Source organism: Lagopus muta, chromosome 25 (assembly GCF_023343835.1).
Source record: "Lagopus muta isolate bLagMut1 chromosome 25, bLagMut1 primary, whole genome shotgun sequence".
Classification (NCBI taxonomy): Eukaryota; Metazoa; Chordata; class Aves; order Galliformes; family Phasianidae; genus Lagopus; species Lagopus muta.
In genome coordinates, this window is record NC_064457.1 from 3,776,458 (window position 1) to 3,797,045 (window position 20,588).

A 20,588-nucleotide genomic window follows, 5' to 3' on the forward strand; every position below is an offset into this window, starting at 1 on the left:
TCAATGGGAACGGTTTGGTGTGGGGTATGGGGACACTGGGGGACACTTTGGGGCACACTGGGTCACAGTGGGAACTCTGCGGTTCAATGGGGACACTTCAGGACAGAGGAGGGGACATTTGGGGGCACTTTAGGGGCAAATCGGGGCTCTTTGGGGCTGTAGGGGACAGCTGGAGACTCTTTGGGGACATGATGGGACACACGGGGGCTCTTCGGACCAGTCTTTGGCATTTTGGGACACGACAAGAACTCTGTGAATCAGTGGGGACACTTTGGAACGGGGGTAGGGGACATTTGGGGGCACTCTGGGGACACAGAGGTGTTCTTTGGGATGGTCTGGGGCTCTTTGGGGCAGTTGGGGATGGGGTAGGGGACGTTTGGGGACATTTTGTGTCCCTGAGGACACTGTGGGGCGCTTTGGGCCACTATGGGACATCCGTGATTCAATGGGGACACTTTGGGATGGGGTAGGGGACATTTGGGGACACTTTGGGGGCACACTGGTTGTCTTTGGGACAGTTTGGAGCTCTTTGGGACACGACGGGAACACTGTGATTCAGTGGGGACACTTGGGGACATAGCGGGGACATTGGGACACTTTGGGGCACAGTGGGGTCTCTGATTCACTGGTGCACTTTGGGAGGAGGTGGGGGACATTTGGGGGCACTTTGGGGCTCTCAGGGCCAGTTTGAGGCACTTTGGGACACAATGGAAACCCTTTGGGAGTCAAGGGGACACTTTGGGGCACTTTGGGACACTTTGGGGCACTTTGGGGCACAGCGGGATCTCTGTGATTCAATGGGGGCTCTTTGGGGTGAGGGAGGGGACATTTGGGGGCGCTTTGGGGGCACACTGGGGCTCTTTGGGACATGACGGATGCTCTCAGTGAGTCAGTGGGGACACTTGTGACACAATGGGGACAATTTGGGGGCACTTTGGGGCACAATGGGAACCCTGCGATTCAATGGGGACGATTTGGGGTGAGGTAGGGGACATCTGGGGGCACTTGGGGGGCACATCGGAGCTCTTTGGGGCACTTTGGGACGCAATGGGATCTCTGTGATCCCAAGGAGGCACTTTGGGATGGGGTAGGGGACATCTGGGGGCACTTTGGGGGCAAATTGGGGCTTTTAGGGACAGTTTGGGGGCACTTTGGGTACTTTGTGATTCAACGGGGACACTTTGGGACCGGAGAACGGGGACATTTTGGGGGCACTTTGGGACACGGCAGGGACCCTTTGGGACCCCGTGGTTCCCCTGGGGGCCCCACTGCGTGCCTACGGGGGCGGCGCCAGCGGGGGGAGGACGGCCCTCCACCGCCCCATAGATCCCACAGAGCCCCGGCGTGCAGCTCCAGGTTTGGGGGAGGTGGGATTGGGTTTAGGATTGGGGCAGGGAGGGGAGCCCTCCCCTCACATTGGGGGCAGCGTGGGGTTATGGGGCGGGATCGGCTTTGGGGCCGCAAATCTGCTTTATTTAGGGGGGGGGGGGGGGGGCGGTGGGGATGGGGCGGAGTGGTACAGGTCTGTGGGATTGGGGGGGGGGAGGGGAAAAAAGGGGGAAAAAAGGGGGAAAAAAGGGAAAATGGAGGGCAAAATGGGGGGGGGGGATAAAGGGAAAGAAGGGGGAACTGGGGGGTGGGGGCTGGGGGGGCTGTGGGGCCGGCCGCCTGCCCCCCCATTGCGTTACTCACGGTGCAAAGGTCGCAGCCGCGCTGCGGAAGTGCCCCGATCCCATTCCCGGCCCCGATCCCCGCAGATCCGGCTGCACGCAGGTAGGGGCCGGGCCCCATAGCGGAGCCCCGTAGGGATTGGGCTCCGGGGTCCCCATAAATGCGGGGAGCCGGGGGTTGGGGAATCTGCAGGGAGATGCGGGTCCAGGGGCTCTGCGTCCCTGTGGGAACCGGAGTCGGGGTCCTCCAGAGCCGCACGGGGATGGGATTCGGGGTGCCCCATAGGGACCGGGGTTTGGGGTTCCCCACAGGAACCGGTCTTGGGGTCCCCAGGCCTTGGTGTCCCCATAGGGCCTGGCCGTGGGGTTCCCCATAGCAGCCAGGTTCACCAGAGCCCCATAGGGACGACACTTTGAGGCTCCTCAGCAGGATCAAGCTTAGGGGTTCCCCATAGACCACAGCCCCATAGGGACTAGTTTTGGGATTCCCCATAGGAACCAATTGTGGGGTCCTGCAGACCCACATGGGAATGGGCTTTGGGGGATCCCATAGGGATGAGATTTGGGATTCCCAATAGGAATCGCTCTTGGGGTCTTCCCAAGCCCCATATAGAGGAGCTTTGGGGTACCCTCTGCAAGCTGGTCCTGGGGATCCTCAGAGCCCCATAGGGACCGGCTTTGGGGTTCCCCACAGGAACTGGTCTTGAGGTCCTCCAGAGTTCTATCAGGATGGGTTTTGGGGGTCCCTGTAGGGACCAGGGATTGGGGTTCCCACAGGAACCAGTCTTGGGGTCCCCTGGCCCCATTGGGACAGGCCTTGGTGGTCCCCATAGGGCCTGGCTGTGGGGTTCCCCATAGGGGCCAGGCTCAGGGGTTCATCAGAGCCCCACAGGGCTTTGAGGTTCCCCAGCAGAATCAAGCTTAGGGGTTCCCCATAGATACCTGCACTGGGGTCACCCACAGCCCCACAGGGACCAGCTTTGGGATTCCCCACAGAAGCCAATTTTGGGGTTCTCCAGAGCCGCGTGGGGATGGATTTTGGGGGTTCCCATAGGGATGAGATTTCGGGTTCCCAATAGGAACCACTCCTGTCCTCCAAAGCCCTGTAGTGATAGGCTCTAGGGGTCCCCATGGAAACTGGTCTTGGGGTCCTTTAGAACCCCATAGGGATGGGTTTTGGGGCTCCCCATACAACCCGGTCTTGGCGTCCTCCAGATCCCCACTGGAATTGGTTTGGGGATCCCATAGGAACCGGCCTGGGGTTCTCAGCTGCCCTCGGGATCCCCAGAGCCCCACAGCGTCCATCTCTGGGGGTCCCCACCCCACTGCAGGCGCCGCCGGGGCCGAGATGCAGCGCAGCGCCTGAACCCGACGGGGAGCCATGGAGACGGTGGTCATCGTGGCCATCGGGGTCTTGGCCACCATCTTCCTGGCGTCCTTCGTGGCCCTGGTGGTGGTGTGCAGGCAGCGCTACTGCCGCCCCAAGGACCTCCTGCACCCCTATGACACCAAGTGAGCTCGGGGACGCCGTGGCTGCCCTGTGTCCTTGTCCCCATGTCCTTGTCCCCATGTCCTTGTCCCCATGTCCTTGTCCCCATGTCCTTTGGTGCATCTCCAATGGGTGGTGAGGACCCCACTGGTTGGGGATGGTGTCATGCATGATGGCACTGAGGTTGGGAAAAGCCTTTGGGAACACCACTGAGGATGGAGAGGTGGCACCAGGGTGTCCCCGTGTCCTCGTCCCCATGTCCTCGTCCCCATGTCCTTCTCCCCATGTCCTCGTCCCCATGTCCTTGTCCTCGTGTCCTTGTCCCCATGTCCTCGTCCCCATGTCCTCGTCCCTTTGCCCCCGATGCAGATGGGATGGTGCAGATCCCAAGGGTTGCAGACAGCGCTGGGAACGCGTCACCCATTGTAGCTTTGGGATTGGAAGATCCCCAGTGGGGATGGAGAGGTGGCACCAAGACGTCCCCAAAGCCACCCGTGTCCCCTCCAGACCCATCGTGGACCTCATCGGGGCCATGGAGACGCAGTCGGAGCCCTCGGAGCTGGAGCTGGACGACGTGGTGATCACCAACCCGCACATCGAGGCCATCCTGGAGAACGAGGACTGGATCGAGGACGCCTCGTAAGCGCCGCGTCGCCTGTCCCCAAAGTGCCACCGCTGCCCCTGGGGCTGAGAGTGGCTCTGCCCCCATTCACACCTCCTCCATCCGCAGGGGCCTGGTGTCACACTGCATCGCCATCCTGAAGGTGAGCGCCCCGCTGTCCCCGTGTTGGTGTCCCCATGTCCCTGTGCTCGGCATCCCCAGTGTCCCCATGGTTGGAGTTCCCGATGTCCTCACGCTCGGTGTCTCTGATGTCCCCTGATTGGTGTCCCCATGCTCCCAATCTCCCTGTTGGTGTCCCCAAATTCCCCACGGTCCCAAAGTCCCCACGGTTGGTGTCCCCTGCATTCTCATGATCCCAGTGCCCCTATTGTTGGTGTCCCCATTGTTCCCCTGCTTGGTGTCCCCAGTTTCCCCACAGCTGGCATCTCCAGTGTCCCCATGGTCTCAATGTCCCCGTGATCCCAGTGACCCTATTGTTGCTGTCCCCACTGTCCCTATTGTTGCTGCCTGCAGTGTTTCCATGGTCTTAATGTCCCCATGATCCCAATGTCCCCATAGTCCCAACGTCCCTACTGTGGGTGTCCCAGTATCCCCATGGTTTCAATGTCCCCGCGGGTCCCAATGTCCCCACAGTTGGTGTCCCCGGTGTCTCCATGGTCTCAGTGTCCTTGTGTCACCACTGTTGGTGTCCCCAATGTCCCCACGGTCCCAAAGTCCCCACGGTCGGTGTCCCCATTCTCGGTGTCCCCACGTTTGGCGTCCCCCCCCCCCCCATCCCCCCCATCCCCACAGATCTGCCACACGCTGACAGAGAAGCTGGTGGCCATGACCATGGGTTCGGGCGCCCGCATCAAATCCCCCTCCAGCCTCGGTGACATCATCGTGGTGGCCAAACGCATCAGCCCCAGGTGAGGACGGGGGACGGCGGCGCATCCCCGTCACGTCCCCACGTCACCAACCCCATCCCCATCCACCAGGGTGGACGACGTGGTCAGGTCCATGTACCCCCCGCTGGACCCCAAGCTGCTGGACGCCAGGTGACGACGGCGGGGTGGGGACGCTCGGGTGTCGGTGGCCATGGAAGCCGCTCCTCGTCCCCACGCCGCCATGACGGCCGTCCCACGTCCCCGCAGGGCCGCGGCGCTGCTGCTGTCTGTCAGCCACCTGGTGCTGGTGGCACGGAGCGCCTGTCCCCAACCCGGTGACAGGGACTGGGTGGACCGATCGCTGGCGGCCGCCGAGCAGCACATGGCTGCGCTGCGCCACGCTGCCATGGCCGCCGAGCCGGAGAGGACAGCGGGCACCGAGCCCTTCAGGCAGGAGCAGTCGGCCATCTGAGCCCCGGCAATCGGCGGCGCCACCACCAGTGCCATCGCCTGCGGCACCGGAGCGACGCCATCGCTGGTGTCACTGATTGCCAACAGCGGTGCCAGGTGGATGCCACCACCAGTGTCACCAGTGCCGCTGATGCCACCACTGATACCAGTTGGGTGCCACAGCCGATGCCACCATAAGTGCCACCGGCTGTGTCACCGGTGCCGCTGGTGCCACCACCACTGCTGGTGGGATGCCATCACCAGTGCCACTGATCCCACCGTAAGTGCCACCAGTAGTGTCACCAGTGCCACTGTTGCCACCACCAGTGCCACTGATGCCTCCTGCAGTGTCGCCCCTGGTGCCACCCATCCCCTCCCGGAGGAGCAGTCGCCCACCCGAGCCCTGGGATACCAGCGATGCCCCCATCGGTGCCAATAAACGCCCCGTGACACTGCTGCCTGTCTGTGGTTGTGGCCCTGGGGACAGCAGGTGACACTGCGGTGATGCTGTCCCCTCCCCCGCACACCTGGTGCTCCCACTTCTGCTTTTGGGGAGCACGTGGCATTTCCGGGGGGGGGCGGGGGGGGGTTGGGGGGGGGATCCAACCCCAGGTCCTGTTGGGGGGCTCAGCTGGGAACCTCTACATCCAGACACAGTGGGGGGGGGGGGGGTTCTTATAGGACCCCTCCAAATCTCGAGTCAGTGAAGGCGGCTCTTATAGGACCCCCACCCCCAAATCCAGACCCAATGAGGGGGGGCTCTATAGGACCCCCCCAAAAACAGCCCTCCCTCCCCATCCAGCCCCGGCGGGGTCCCCGTTCCCCTGTGCCCCCCACCCCGCGCTTCCCCCCGATGGCATTTGGGGGTGGTGCGGCTTTGTGCCCCCCGGCTGAGAACGGCCGCGCTCATCGCACTGCTGCTGAGCGGGGAAAGGGGGGGGGAGGAGCGGTCATGTGGCTTTACAGCACTTGATTGGAGGAGCGTGGCCTGATGTTCCCGCCCTACTGCCGGCGGCGACCAATGGGAATGGAGCGGGGGAGCACGTGTTTGAGGGGAGGGGCTTGATGTACCTGCCCACCGAGAGACGGTGGCCAATGGGAGTGAAGCGAGAGGGCGCGGCGGGCCAATGGGGAGGGAGAGGGCGTGGCTTGCGGAGAGGAGGGGCGGGGCGTGGAGGGAGGAGAGCGTCGGGAGCGTGCAGGGTGCGGAGTGGGGGGGGGGGGAGTGGGAGAAGGGGGGGGGGGAAACTGGGAGAACTGGGGGGGATTTGGGAGGCGGTGGGGAAACCGCGAGTAGTGGGGGGGGACTGGGGCAAAGTGGGAGGCTGGGACTGGGAGGGACTGGGGGAACTGGGAGACGTGGGGAGTGTTGGGACTGGGGGGGCAGTGGGGAAACTGGGAGGCAGCGGGGGGGGAACTGGGAGAAATGGGGAGCTGGGAAGTGCTGGGGGGAGCGGGGGGTCCTGGGGAGTGGAGTGCGCGGGTGGAACTGGGGGGCACTGGTGGAAACTGGGAGATGTGGGGAGGGGAACTGGGAGGCGATGGGGGGAACTGGGAACAGCCCCCCCCCCCACCCCCAGGGCCCGGTTCCTGCTGGGGGGGGAAGTGAAAGAGGGGGGGGGGGGGCTTGGAGGTGCTGGGGACGGGGCCATGAGTGCCCCCCTCCCCCATTCCCCCTCCCATGGGTTTTTAGGGTCCCCTCTCTGGCTCTTATCCCCACCTTGTAGGACCCTCCTTTGCCTTTTGCCCCCCCCACCCCTTCCCTTGTCATTTAGGGTCCGTCCCCCACTGCCTTTTAGGACCCCCCCCCCTTTTGGCTCTTAGCCCCTCCCCAAGCTTTTAAAGCCCCCTGTTCTCTTATAGGACCCCCTTTGGTTTTTAGGCCCCCCTGTGTCTTTAGCCCCCCATAACTCCTTGAACTCCCCTCCCCCCCCTTAGCTCCCCAGATCCCCCTTTGGCTTTTAGGGCCGCTCCCTTTGCCTTTAGGGCCCCCCCCCCCCATTTGTTGGACTTTGCCCCCCACCAGACCGGTTTTTCTCGGGGGGGGGGGGGGGGGAAGCAACCATAGGGCAGCAGGGGTACCTTAGGGCAGGGCCCTAAAAGTGGGGGGGGCTGTGGGGTGGGGGCACTTTTAGGGTGGGTGGTGTTATGGGGCTGGAGGAATGATGGGGTCAAAGGAGCTATGGGGTAAAGGGGGGTTATGGGGTGAAGGCAGCGATGGGATGGGGGATCTTATGGGGCAAGGGGGGGTTGTGGGGTGGGGGATGTTATGGGATCAGGGTGCTGTGGCGCTGGGGGAGTTATGGGGTCAAGGGAGCTATGGGGTGGGGGAGTCTCATGAGGTGGGAGGAGCTGTGGAGTGGGGGAACCTATGGGGTGGGGGCAGCTGTGGCATAGGGGGTATTATGGGGTGGGGGGGTGCTATGGGGTTGGAAGAGCTATGGGGTGAGGGGCTGTTATAGGGTGGGGTTATGTTATGAGGGGAGCTTTGGGGGGGGAGAGCTATAAGGCACGGGGTGCTATGGGGTCAGGGGTGCTATGGGGTCAGGGGTGCTATGGGGTGGGATTTATTATGAGGGGAGCTATGGGGTGGAGAGAGCTATAAGGTAGGGGGTGCTATGGGGTCAGGGGGCTATGGAGTGGGGGTGCTGTGGGGTGAGGGGAGCTGTGTGGTGGGAGGGATCTATGGGTTCAGGGCTGAGGGCAGCTATGGGGTGGAGGATCTTAGGGGATGGAACGAGCTGAGGAGTGGGGGCAGCTGTGGGGCGGGGGGTGTTGAGGGGTCGGGAGCGCTATGGGGGCTGGAGGAGCCGCGGGGCCAAGGGAGCTGCGGGGTGGGGGAGTCGTGGGATTGGGGGTGCGGGGGGGGGTTGGAGGAGCTGCGGGGCGGGGGGGGGCTGTGGGGCAGAGCTTTGGGATCGGGGAAACCGAGGCCCGGGGGGGGCGGTGCTGCCCGCAGGCGTCCCAGCCATGAGGGCGGCGGTGAGGCTCTGGTTGTCCCTCGCTGCGGTCGCTGCGGTGACGGCGCTGCGGTGCCCCGACGGCGCCTCCGAGTGTCCCCAAAACACCACGTGCTGCGTCGCCGCCGGGGGGGCCTGGGGCTGCTGCCCGATGCCGGAGGTACGGGGACACCGCGGGGCGACGCGGCGGGGATGGGGCTGACGGTGGGGCTGACGGTGGGGCTGACGCGGTCGGTGCCGCGCAGGCGGTTTGCTGCCGGGATGAGGAGCACTGCTGTCCCCGCGCCACCAGCTGCGATTTGGAGCGCGGACGCTGCGTGTCGCCCGTGGGGGACTTCGCCATGGCCACCAAATTCCCAGCGTGGAAGAGGCCGCGTGGTGCCGCGGCGCGACCTCAGCCCCTCGTCCCTGCAGTGGGTGAGGAGCGTCTCTGTCCCCATGTCCCCATCCTCGTGTCCCCATGTCCCAGCACTGGGTATGGCGTGTCCCTCTGTCCCCATGTCCTCACATCCCCACGTCCCAGCAGTGGGTGCAGCACATCCCTGTCCTCTTGGCCCCATCTTCATGTCCCCCCATGTCCCCATATTCTGACACTGGGTATGATGCATCCCTGTCCCCATGTCCCCACGTCACAGCACTGGGTATGGCACGTCTCCGATGTCCCCCACATTCCCACATCCCTGTCCCCATGTCCCAGCAGTGGCTATGGCACATCCCCGTCCCTTTGTCCCCATGTCCCCACACCGTGGCCTGCAGCTCAACAGTGCCACCACCTCATATGTCCCCATGTCCCAGCAGTGGCTATGGCACTTCTGTGTCCCCATTTCCCCAAGCCATGTCCCTGGGCATGGCACATCCTTGTGTCCCCATGTCCTGGCACTGTGTACAGAATGTCCCTGTGTCCCCATGTCCCCACATCCCAGCAGTGGATATGACACATCCCTGTCCTCATGTCCCCATGTCCCCCATGTTCTGACACTGGGTACGGCACACCCCTGTCCCCCTGTCCCCATGTCCCAGCAGTGGTTATGACACCCCTTGTCCTGGCACTGTGTACAGAATGTCCCTGTGTCCCCACGTCCCCATGATGTCCCCACATCCCCCTTGTACTCACCCTGTGGCCTGCAGCGCCTCAGTGCCACCACCTCCTATTGTCCCTTTGTCCTCATGTCCCAGCACTGACTATGGCACGTCCCCATATGTCCCCATGTCCCTTTGTCCCCATGTCCCTGTAGCCTGGCACTGGATATGGAGTGTCCCTGTGTCCCTTGGTCCCCATGTCCTCACGTCCCAGCACTGACTATGGCACGTCCCCACGTCCCCATGTGCTCACATTCCCCCATCCCTGTCCCCAGCACCAAATGCGACCCATCCCTGTGTCCCCGCATCCCAGCGCTGCCTACAACACATCCCTGTCCCCACGTCCCCACATCCCAGCCCTGTCTCTGCCCCATCCCCGTCCCCTCGTGCTGACGGTGGCGCCGCTCCCCGCAGCGCTGCGCCGGCTGACCTGTCCCGACAACAGCTCCGCCTGTCCCGACAGCGCCACGTGCTGCCAGCTGCCATCGGGGCGCTACGGCTGCTGCCCCCTACAGAAACGTGAGTGCGTCCCCAAACGTCCCCCCGTGGTGGTGGCACTCGGTGCCGTGCTGTCACCACGCTGTCCCCACGCAGGCGGTGTGCTGCAGCGATGGGTGGCACTGCTGTCCCCAAGGCACCACGTGTGACCTGCAGCGCTCCATGTGCACCTCGGGGCGGGACGTGGCGCACGGTAAGGGGACGCGGCCACCCCACGGCCACCCCACGGCCACCCCACAGCCACCCCACGGCCCCGGCTGGGGCTGGAGGGGACATCGGTGACTCGTCGCGTTTGTCCTCAGTTGGTGACGTGAAGTGTGACGATGAGATGAGCTGCCCTGATGGGAACACGTGCTGCAGGCTGAGCTCCGGGGAGTGGGGCTGCTGCCCCCTGGAACAGGTGATGGGGGGGACATGGGGGGGGTCCCCAGGGGGGCGGGTGGGACGAGGGCATTGTCACCATCCTGTGATTGGATGAGGAGTGATGTCCCCGTGTCCTGCATGGGATGGGGTTGGGGTCCCCAGAACCACGGGGGGGACGAGGACAGATGTCCCTGTGATGGGATGAGAGCAGATGTCGCACGTCCTCCATAGGATGGAGTCGGTTGTCCCCTGTCCCCATGCTGAGACAAGGACAGATGTCTCTGTGTCCAACGTGGGATGGGGTTGGGGTCCCCAGAACCATGATGGGACGAGGACAGATGTCCCCATGCTGGGACCAGAGCCATTGTCCCCATGTCCTCCAAGGGACGAAGTTGGGCGTCCCCATGTTGGGACAGGGACCGATTCCCCGTGTTCTTTATGGGATGGGGTTGGGTCTCCCCTGAGCCGTGATGGGACAAGGACAGATGTCCCTGTGTCCTCCATGGGGTGGGGTTGGTTGTCCCTTGTCCCTAGGTTCCCTGATGGCACAAGGACAGATGTCCCTAAGGTTGTCCCCGAGGTTTGGTGTGCCCCGTGCCATGATGGGACACAGACAGACGTCCCCACAATGAGCCACTGTCCCCATGTCCTCCATGGGGTGGGGTTGAGCGTCCCCCATCCCCGTGCTGGGACGTGGACAGATGTCCTCCTGGACCTGGGGGGCTGGGGACAGCGTCCCCAATGGAACAGGAGCAGATGTCCCCCCTGTCCCCAAGCTGGGACGAGGACAGACGTCCCCCTGTCCTCCACGGGATGGGGTCAGTCGTCCCCTCTACCCCTAAAGGCACAGGGGCAGCCCCACTGCTGTAGGGTCAGCGCTGACACCCCTCTGTCCCCCCCCAGGCCGTGTGCTGCCCTGACCACATCCACTGCTGCCCCCAGGGCTACACCTGCGACCCCCAGGGGGGGACGTGCCTGCAGGGGGGGGGGCCGCCTGCCCTGGCTGAAGAAGAGCCCAGCGCTGCGGGGTCGGGGGGGGGATGTTGCGCTGTGACGACAGGACGAGCTGCCCTGATGGGAGCACGTGCTGCAGGCTGAGCGGGGGCACCTGGGGGTGCTGCCCCTTGGAGCAGGTGGGGGGCTGGGGGAGGAATGGGGGGGGCGACGGGTGGTGGGAGTTTTGGGTGGTGCTGGGTGGGGGGAATGGGGGGGCGGTGGGGGTTTGGGGTCGGGCCGGTATGTGGGGGGCTTTGGGGACGGGAGGGAAGTGGCACCTCCACCCATTCACTGCCCCCCCCCTCCCTTTGTGTCCCCATTCCTGGGGGCACACGAGGGTGACAATGGGGGCACATCCGCAGCAGGGACAGTGGGGGTGGCATGGGGTGGTGGCAGTGGGTGGCACCATGTCCTCCCCCCCCCCCTGACATGTCCTCCCCCCCTGCCCCCCCAGGCCGTGTGCTGCAAGGACCACCAGCACTGCTGCCCCCAGGGCTACACCTGCGACATCGCCACGCAGAGCTGCGAGAAGCTGTGACCCCCCCGGGGCTGTGAGCCCCCCACCCCAATAAAGGGTTTGTAGGGAAAAAAAACCCGAACGATTTTGGGGGAGGAAGAGGCGGAGGCAGCGATGTGTCAATGGGATTTTATATATTAATGGTATCTAAAATCCACAGTGGGGTCTGGGGGGGGGGGGTTCTGCCCTCTTCCCCCCCCACCCCGTCCCTATGGCAGTTTGGAGGCACCGCTGGCCCGGGGGGCAGTGCCAGACCCCCCCGTCCTGTGGGGACACAAATGGGTTTGTGTTAAGAATGGGGGATGTGGGGGGGTCCCCGGCCCTGTCCCATCCACTGCCCCCCCACCCTGGGTGGAATGGCCATGGGGGCAGAGGGGGGGGAGGCGCTATGGGAGAGGAGGGGGGACTTGGGCACCCATGGGGCAGGGATGTGGGGTGGGAGGGGGACAGGATGGAGGAGGGGCAGGGGAGGGGGGGGTGGGAATAGGGTGGAGATGTGGAGGGGGGGTGGGGGGATGGATGGGGATGGGGTGGAGAATGGGATGGGGATGGAAATGGGGATGGAGGTGAGAATGGAGATTGGGGTGGAAATAGGGATGGGGGAAATTGGGATGGGGGGGTGGAAAGGGATGGGGGTGGATGGAGTTAGAAACGGGTGGGAATGGAGCTGGTGATGGAAATTGTGATGGGATGGAGATACGGACACAGGGATGGGAGCAGAGAACATGGAGGAGCAAAGGGGATGAAGATGGAGATGGGAACAGGGACTGGGATGGGGATGAAAACAGGGACTGGATGGAATGGAGTTGGGGATGGACGGAGATGGGGCTGCAGAGGGGTGGAAATGAGAATGGAGATGGAGAGGGAAAGAGGATGGGGATGGGAGGAGATGGAGACGGGGAATGGGATGGAATTGGGACAGGACCTGGGATGGGATGGGAGTAAGGATGGGGATGGGGACAGGAGGCGAGACGGGGATGGGAGCGGGGACAGAAACGGAGATGGGGGGAGATGGAGGTGGAGGTAGAGATGAAGGAGACGGGGGTGGAGATGGAGATGATGGAACGGAGATGGGCTGGAGACGCGCTGAGGTGGGGGCAGGGCTGGGGGTGGAGACGAGGATGGGGGCTGCGCGCTTACTTGACGTTGAAGACCATGAGCGGCCGCTCCTCCCTCCTCTGCCAGGGGCTCTTGCGGTCCCCGCCGTCGTCGCCGCCGTCTCCCCCCGTCGCCCGCCTCATCCTCGGGGCTGCTGGGGGAATCCCGGGGCGGCTCGGAGGCGCTGCTGCACCCGCTGCCCCCGGCCCCGCGGCGCCCCACGGGCGGCCCCCCCAGCAGCGGGGCCAGCGCGCTGTCCTCGGGCGACGGCGGCCCGCGGGGGGGGGGGCGGCCGCGAGCGGGGCGGCCCTCTGTCGCCGCCCTGCAGGTCGATGTAGGAATGGCGGACGTGGGACGCGCGCCCGTCCAGGGACACGAACCAGGCGCGCGGCGCCACCAGCTTCTGCTCGGCCAGCGCCTGCAGCTCGCCGTTGAGCTGCGCCACCGCGGACTCGTTGAGCAGCACGGGGATGGCCACGGGGCCGCCGCCGCCGCCTTGGGCCGGGGCCGCAGCCTGGCTCGAGCCGCTCGCCGCCGCCGCCGGGTTGGTCGCTTCCAGCTGCTGCGCGCCCTCGGCGGCCCCGTCCAGGCGCATGTAGCGCGCGGGGATGAGCAGGGTGGGCACCACGCCGCGGTACACGTCCTCCTGCGGACCCTCCAGCGCTCCGCACAGGATCAGCGGCCCCGGCGGCCCCATTGCTGGCCCCATTGCTGGCCCCATGGCTGGCCCCATGGCTGGCCCCATGGCTGGACCCCATGGCTGGACCCATCGCTGGCCCCATCGCTGGCCCATGGGCGCTCCCAATGACGGCGGCCGCGGTGGCGGCGGTGGCGGCGGTGGCAGCGGGGTCGGACGGCGGCACTTCGGCTCCATGGGGGGCGGCGGGGGGACCCTCGCTGGGGGTGAAGTCCTCACGGGGGTGGCAGCGGCGCGGCGCTGCGTTGGAGGACGTTTGGGGCGCGGAGGAGGGGACCTGCTTGAAGAAGTCCTCGCGGGAGCTGTCGAATTTGAGGACGGGGCTGTGAGCCTCCGTGTCCCCCCCCGAGGACGCCGTCTCCAGGTGGCTGCTGCAGATGAGGTTGAGCTGTGACATGGACGTGGCCTGGTCCCGCTTGGAGGGGTCCAACGTCCCCGACAACGGCAGCTTGCGGTGCTGCTGGCGTGGCTTCAGGCAGCGGCGCCTGTGGGGACAGCAGGGGGACAACGTGGGGAGCGTGTCCCATAACGGCCCCCATGGGGGTGGGGGGTCCCATAGTCTGCTATAGGGCACCCAGAGGTGGTGGCCCCATAGCAAGGTATAGGACACTTGAGGTTGGAAGACCCCACAGTCAACTATAGGGCACCCATGGCTGGTGGTCCTGCAGCCAAACATAGGATACTCAGGGTTAGTGGCCTGATAGTCAGCTATAGGGCACCCAGGGGTGGTGGCCCCATAGCCAGGTATAGGACATCTGGGGTTGGAAGACCCCATAGTCAACTATAAGACACCCAGGGGTGGTGGTCCCATAGTCAGCTGTAGGGCACCCAAGGGTGGTGGCCCCATAGCCAACCATAGGACATTCAGGTTTGGTGGCCCCGCACTCCACTGTGGTGCACCAAGGCCTGGTGGTCCCATAACCAGGTATAGGACAGCTGGGGTCAGCAGACCCCATAGCCAACTGTAGGGCCCCACAGCCAGCCATAGGATGCTCAGGGTTGGTGGTGCCTGTGGCCAGCTATAGGGCGCCTGAGGGCGGTGCGAGTCGGAGGCCCCATAGTGAGCTGTAGGACAGGCAGGGCTGGTGGCAACTTATGGGATGTCTGTGAGCGCCAGGAGGTGTGGAACCCATAACCAGCTGTGGGATGTCTGCGGGTGCCAAGCAGGTGGTGCGCCCCATAACCAGCTGTCAGCCACCCCCCCGTGCCAAGCACACCGTGACCCACGGCCGGCTGCAGGACCCCATGGGCAGCGTGGGGCGGCCGGCGCTGACCTGCAGTAGTAGATGAGGAGGCAGAGCAGGGTGAGCACGAGCAGGGCCAGCGCGCCCAGGATGGTGAGCAGGAAGATGGTGTGGTACGCCGTGATGTCCTTCATGCCCGCAGCCACGGCCACCAGCCCTGCGGGGACACCGAGCTGGGATGTGGCACGGCCACCCCTGGGGACACCACAGCTCCCCAGCCATAGGGTCCTACCTGGGCTAGGAGAGGGCACTGCTGCCGCCCAGTAGCCCAACTGGGGGGCCACGAAGGTCCAGTAGAGCTGCTGGCCTTCCCTGCGGATCAGCCCCGTCCCATTGCGGACCCACAGCCCTATGGGGAGAGGCACCGTCACGGCGGGGTGAGACCCCAGCTCCCACCACAGCCACCACCACTCCCCCATTCCCGCAGCCCCCATCCGCCACCCGCTCTCCTGTTCCTTACGGCCATCACCACCCACAGCCACCTCCCCACCCCACTCCCGTTCCCCCCCCCCCGTCCCGCCGCTCACCGCTTTTGGGGTCAAAACCTCCATGCAGGCACGCTGGTGGCCGCGACGGCGCCGGACTCAGAGCTGAGCGGGACGGACAGATGGACGGGCCCTGCCAGCTGCACCTCGGTGCCGTTCCCGGTGAACAGACGGACGCCGAGCGCGGCCACAGGCGACAGCTCCAACCAGGTGGCATTGGCTGGAGAGGAAGACAGCAGGGTGAGCAGACAGAGTCACAGAATGGCCCGGGTTGGAAGGGACCTCAAGGATCACGGAGCTCCAACCCCCTGCCACATTTCACAGCAGCCCAGGCTGCCCAGGGCTCCATCCAACCCGGCCCTGAACACCTCCAGGGATGGACGGGGCATCACAGCCTCTCTGGGCAGCTGTTCCAGCCCCTCCCGCTCTCACAGCACAGAACTTCCCCTGACATCCAACCTCCATCTGCCCTCCCTCAACTTCAACCATTTCCCCTTGTCCTGCTGCCATCTCCCCTTGCACAGTTGCCTCCCCTCCTGTTTCAGGCTCCCTTCAGGCACTGCAGGCTGCACTGAGGTCACCCCCGCAGCTTCTCTTCTCCATGCTGAACAACCCAGCTCCCTCAGCCTGCCTTTGGTGCTGCAGCCCCTGCTCATCTCTGGCTCCTTGCACCCTCTCCAACAGCTCCCTGTCTTTCTTGCACTGGAAGCTCCAGACCTGGACGCAGTGCAGCCAGGACCCTCCGTGCGCCCCCACCCCCCGTCCCGGTGTCCCCATACCGCTGCTGTCAGCCCCCAGGAAGGCAGGGAAGCTGCGCAGGTCTCGCAGGGCGGGTGGCGGCGGTGAGCGATGCCCAGAGCTGGCTGTACGTGGAGGCTGCGCGGCAGGCGGGCGGCGCGGCGCTGGAACTGCGCCCATGGCTGAGCCCGAGCGCCTGGGGGGACGGGGACAGAGCTGTGGGGTTGTGCCCTGTGGGCAACTGTAGGGCATGGGGGGTGGTGGCCCCGTGGCAAGCAGATGGGACATGGAGCGTGCTGCGGGTTTGGTGGCCACGTAGTTGTAAGTCACCCAGGGTTTGGTGGCCTCGTGGTCAACCATAGGGCACCCTGGGGCGGTGGTCCTATGGTCAACTATATGGCACACAGGGGTGGCGGCCCCATGGGAATCTATGGGACATCTAAGTGTGCTATGGGTTGGTGGCCACGTAGTCAACTGTAGGGCACCCAAGGGTGGTGGTCCTATGGCAAGCTATGGGACATCTGAGCACACTACGGCTTGGTGGCCCCGTGGTCAACCATAGGGGCACCCAAGGGTGGCGGTCCTATAGTCAACTGTATGGCACCCAGGGGTGGTGGCCCCATGGGAATCTATGGGACAACTGAGTGTGCTATGGGTTGGTGGCCACATAGTTACAAGTCACCCAGGGTTGGTGGCCCCGTGGTCAACCGTAGGGCACCCAAGGGTGGTGGCCCCACAGCAAGCCATGGGGCATCTGAGTGTGCAGCCTCATGGTCAACCGTAGGATTACCCTGGGGCAGTGGTCCTATAGTCAACTGTATGGCACCCAGGGGTGCTGGCCCCATGGGAATCTATGGGACAACTGAGTGTGCTTTGGGTTGGTGGCCACGTAGTCAACTGTAGGACATCTAGGGTTGGTAGCCCTATGGCAGGCTGTAGGACACCCGAGGGTGGTGCTCCCACAGTCTGTATGGCACTATATGGCACTATATGGCACTATATGGCTCTATATGGCACTATATGGCACTATATGGCACTATATGGCTCTATATGGCACTATATGGCACTATATGGCACTATATGGCACTATATGGCACTATATGGCTCTATATGGCACTATATGGCACTATATGGCACTACCTGGCACTACCTGGCACTATATGGCACTACCTGGCACTATCTGGCACTATATGGCTCTATATGGCTCTATATGTCACTATATGGCACTCTATGGCACTATATGGCACTATATGGCTCTATATGGCACTATATGGCACTATATGGCTCTATATGGCACTATATGGCACTATATGGCACTATATGGCTCTATATGGCACTATATGGCACTATATGGCACTATATAGCACTATATGGCACTATATGGCTCTATATGGCACTATATGGCACTATATGGCTCTATATGGCACTATATGGCCCTATATGGCACTATATGGCTCTATATGGCACTATATGGCACTATATGGCTCTATATGGCACTATATGGCCCTATATGGCACTATATGGCACTATATGGCACTATATGGCCCTATATGGCTCTATATGGCACTATATGGCACTATCTGGCACTATATGGCCCTATATGGCACTATATGGCACTATATGGCACTATATGGCCCTATATGGCACTATATGGCACTCTATGGCTCTATATGGCTCTATATGGCACTATATGGCACTATATGGCACTCTATGGCTCTATATGGCTCTATATGGCACTATATGGCACTATATGGCTCTATATGGCTCTATATGGCACTATATGGCACTATATGGCTCTATATGGCACTATATGGCACTATATGGCACTATATGGCACTATATGGCACTATATGGCTCTATATGGCACTATATGGCTCTATATGGCTCTATATGGCACTATATGGCACTATATGGCTCTATATGGCACTATATGGCACTATATGGCACTATATGGCCCTATATGGCTCTATATGGCACTATATGGCACTATCTGGCACTATATGGCCCTATATGGCACTATATGGCACTATATGGCACTATATGGCCCTATATGGCACTATATGGCCCTATATGGCACTATATGGCACTCTATGGCTCTATATGGCTCTATATGGCACTATATGGCACTATATGGCACTCTATGGCTCTATATGGCTCTATATGGCACTATATGGCACTATATGGCTCTATATGGCTCTATATGGCACTATATGGCACTATATGGCTCTATATGGCACTATATGGCACTATATGGCACTATATGGCACTATATGGCACTATATGGCTCTATATGGCACTATATGGCTCTATATGGCTCTATATGGCACTATATGGCACTATATGGCTCTATATGGCACTATATGGCACTATATGGCTCTATATGGCTCTATATGGCACTATATGGCTCTATATGGCTCTATATGGCACTATATGGCACCCAGGGGTGGCGGCCCCATGTCAAGCTATGGCAAATGTCAGGGTTGGGGGCCCCACTGTTTGTAGGACATTTGGGTGCCCCACTCACCAGGGGGGCCCAGCAGGATCTGCACCAGGTCCTCGTACAGGATGAGGGTGGCAGGGCGCTCGGGCTGCAGGTAGAGGCTGATGGAGGCGTACACTGCGTGGGGGGAGGGGGAAATGAGGGGGGGTCCCGTGCCCCCAATCCTTGCCCACCCCAACCCCTGCACCCCTCCCGCCCCCCCTTCCGACTCCCCCCGACCCGATTGCTCCACATCCCACCCCACGGCAAGGTGACCCCATTGATGCTGTCCCCCCCCCCCCCCATGGTGACACGGCCGCCCCGGGGCAGGGCTGGCACTGAGCCCAGGGTGCCCCCCCCCGGGGGACGTCAGTGCCAACAACGCCCCCCCCGCCGGGGGACGTCACTGCCTGCTGTGGCAGCGGGGTCCCAGTAAGGGGCTGGGGTCTCCCAGTAAGGGATCGGGGTCCCCCAATAAGGAGCTGGGGGTCTTAAAGGGGCTCTGAGCCCCCAAGGAAGGGATTGGGAACCCCCCCAAAAAGGGTTGGGGGCCGCTTACAGCTCTAAAGCCCCCAGCAAGGGACTGGAAAGCCCCCAAGCATCCCAATAAGAGGCTGGGGTCCCCCAAAAGTGTCCTGAACCCCCAGTAGGGGATTGGGATCCCTTAGGAAGAGGATGGAGCCCCAACAAGGGGCCCTGCCCCCTGCACAGAGCCCCCAGTAAGGGATCAGAGCCCCCCAGGAAGGGGCTGGGCCCCCCAGAAGGGCTCTAAGTCCCCCGTATGGGACTGAGACCCCGTAGGAAGAAGATGGGTTCCCTATAAGAGATCAGAACCACCCAGTAAAGGATCTCATAACAGCTCTAAGCCCCCCAGTAAGCCATCAGGGTCCCCCAGTACAGCACTGGGAGGACCCTCACCACCCCAGTAGTGGGCTGGGGTCCTCCAAAAAGGCCCTGAGCTCCTTATAGAAGGATTGGGCCCCCAAAAGGGGGTTGGATCCCCTAAAAGGATCAGATTCCCTCCGGTAAAGGATTGGGAGCCCCCAAATGGGACTGGGATCCTCCAGTAAGGGGCTGAGGTCCCCCAAAAAGGCTCTGAGCCCCCAGTAGGGGATTGAGACCCCCAAAGAAGGGGTTGGGCCCCCAATAAGGGCTGTGAGTCCCTCAGTAAGGGATCAGAGCCCCTCAGCAAGGGACTGGGAGGCTCCCAAGCACAGCAGTAAGGGGCTGAGCTCCCCAAAAGGGCTGTAAGCCCCCGCATAAGGAACTGGGACCCCCTAGGAAGGGGATGGGGCCGCATAGTGGCTCAAAGCCCCCCAGTAAGGGATCGGGGTCCCCCAGCAAGAGACCGGGATGCATCCAAGCACCCCACTAAGGGACCAGAGCCCTACAAAAGGTCCCTGAATCCCCCAGTCGAGGATTGGGACCCCAAAAAGGGGCTCAGGACCTCCTACAAGGGATCGAGTCCCACTTCATTCCCACTTAGATCCCCCCCCGGGGCCGGGGGGGTCCCAACTCACGCGGCAGTTTGGTGACACGCCAGGGCACGGTGGAGGTGACGAAGCCCCGTCGGGTGGCACTGACCAGCACCCAGGTGCCCAGGCTGTAGGACAGAGGCAGGACCCCCCCTCCCTCGTGGTCCGTGGTCCCGGTGGCCAAAGAGCCGCGGGGGTCCCAGAACCTCCAGGTTGGTGTGGGGCAGCGGGGGTGAGCGCACCGCTCTCATACACCTGTACCTTCAGCAGGACGTCTGTGGGGACACGGGGGGGGTGGGATGCGTCCCAATAGGGTCAGCGGCACAGCATGGTGGGGCTGGGAGGAGGCTGGTCCCCCACTAAGGTGCTGAGCCACGTCCCACTGAGGCCCTGGGCATCATCTTATAGGGTCATGGGTACCGACCCAACACGGGGTGGGACCCGGCCCAGCAAAGCCAGAGCATCCATCCCAGGAAGGGGCTGCGCCCCCCAAAAGGGCTCTGAACCCCCAGCATGGGACTGGGACCCGCTAGGAAGAGGATGGGTTCCCTATAAGGGATCAGAACCCCCAGTAAAGGATCTCATAACAGCTCTAAGCCCCCCATAAGCCATCAGGGTCCCCAGTACGGCACTGGGAGCACCCTGAGCACCCTGAGCACCATCCCAACTGCGACAGAACCCATCACAGCAAGGTCTCGGGCATCATTTATAGGGTCATGGGTACCAACCCAACACGGTGGGAGCCGGCCCAGCAAAGCATGAGCACCCATCCCATAAGGTCATGGGCACCATCCCAAAATGTGGTGGATCCACCCCACCAAGCTGGTGAGCCCCATTCCAACACGTGGTGGGACCCCCCCA

The 20,588-nt window shown here is 62.9% G+C and overlaps 5 protein-coding genes across 9 annotated transcripts in view; 4 read left to right on the forward strand and 1 right to left on the reverse strand.

The window, feature by feature from the left end:
* The first annotated feature begins 1,267 nt into the window (after positions 1-1,267).
* Positions 1,268-5,553, forward strand: TMEM98 (transmembrane protein 98). Of its 5 annotated transcripts, XM_048927063.1 has the most exons (8): positions 1,330-1,356; positions 1,702-1,773; positions 3,002-3,182; positions 3,667-3,798; positions 3,890-3,923; positions 4,574-4,689; positions 4,759-4,818; positions 4,915-5,553. In XM_048927063.1, the coding sequence occupies exons 3-8, from the start codon at positions 3,052-3,054 to the stop codon at positions 5,117-5,119; spliced, it is 678 nt and encodes a 225-aa protein (XP_048783020.1). In that variant the 5' UTR covers positions 1,330-1,356; positions 1,702-1,773; positions 3,002-3,051; the 3' UTR covers positions 5,120-5,553. The 5 variants fall into 5 exon arrangements, with proteins under 5 accessions (XP_048783021.1, XP_048783023.1, XP_048783020.1 ...); XM_048927064.1 differs by lacking the exon at positions 1,702-1,773 and having other exon boundaries at positions 1,268-1,356; XM_048927066.1 differs by lacking the exon at positions 1,702-1,773 and having other exon boundaries at positions 1,284-1,367.
* Positions 1,320-20,588, forward strand: part of LOC125684694 (transmembrane protein 98-like) — a 26,221-nt gene continuing 6,952 nt past the window's right edge. The window contains 2 exon segments of the mRNA XM_048927072.1: positions 1,320-1,356; positions 1,702-1,773. The gene's annotated coding sequence lies outside the window, so the exon portion shown is untranslated.
* On the forward strand, positions 6,246-9,784 carry LOC125684359 (progranulin-like). Its single transcript, XM_048926492.1, has 4 exons — positions 6,246-6,300; positions 8,057-8,217; positions 8,303-8,474; positions 9,552-9,784. Exons 2-4 carry the CDS (start codon positions 8,068-8,070, stop codon positions 9,782-9,784), a joined length of 555 nt encoding a protein of 184 aa, XP_048782449.1. The 5' UTR covers positions 6,246-6,300; positions 8,057-8,067.
* LOC125684692 (progranulin-like) lies at positions 9,704-11,594 on the forward strand. Its single transcript, XM_048927069.1, is given in 6 exon segments — positions 9,704-9,828; positions 9,938-10,035; positions 10,902-10,990; positions 10,992-11,022; positions 11,024-11,131; positions 11,449-11,594. Coding segments are annotated over 6 exon segments (441 nt in total). The 5' UTR covers positions 9,704-9,797; the 3' UTR covers positions 11,533-11,594.
* LOC125684360 (protein FAM171A2-like) overlaps positions 11,721-20,588 on the reverse strand; it is a 12,017-nt gene continuing 3,149 nt past the window's right edge. Inside the window, 16 exon segments of the mRNA XM_048926493.1 lie at positions 11,721-11,775; positions 12,707-12,897; positions 12,899-13,332; positions 13,399-13,456; positions 13,458-13,791; positions 14,581-14,707; positions 14,783-14,899; positions 15,078-15,093; positions 15,095-15,255; positions 15,815-15,860; positions 15,862-15,909; positions 15,911-15,969; positions 18,298-18,390; positions 19,773-19,923; positions 19,925-19,957; positions 19,959-20,002. Of these exon segments, the coding sequence (XP_048782450.1) occupies positions 11,721-11,775; positions 12,707-12,897; positions 12,899-13,332; positions 13,399-13,456; positions 13,458-13,791; positions 14,581-14,707; positions 14,783-14,899; positions 15,078-15,093; positions 15,095-15,255; positions 15,815-15,860; positions 15,862-15,909; positions 15,911-15,969; positions 18,298-18,390; positions 19,773-19,923; positions 19,925-19,957; positions 19,959-20,002 (1,967 nt within the window).

Excerpts from the sequence above, each read along its gene's own strand:
- TMEM98 (XM_048927064.1), top strand. The coding sequence starts at position 3,052 with ATGGAGACGGTGGTCATCGTGGCCATCGGGGTCTTGGCCACCATCTTC. Across the intron at positions 3,183-3,666 it reads CTGCACCCCTATGACACCAA|ACCCATCGTGGACCTCATCG; the intron begins GTGAGCTCGGGG and ends TGTCCCCTCCAG. Across the intron at positions 3,799-3,889 it reads GACTGGATCGAGGACGCCTC|GGGCCTGGTGTCACACTGCA; the intron begins GTAAGCGCCGCG and ends CTCCATCCGCAG.
- LOC125684359 (XM_048926492.1), top strand. The coding sequence starts at position 8,068 with ATGAGGGCGGCGGTGAGGCTCTGGTTGTCCCTCGCTGCGGTCGCTGCG. Across the intron at positions 8,218-8,302 it reads GCTGCTGCCCGATGCCGGAG|GCGGTTTGCTGCCGGGATGA; the intron begins GTACGGGGACAC and ends GGTGCCGCGCAG. Across the intron at positions 8,475-9,551 it reads GCCCCTCGTCCCTGCAGTGG|CGCTGCGCCGGCTGACCTGT; the intron begins GTGAGGAGCGTC and ends CGCTCCCCGCAG.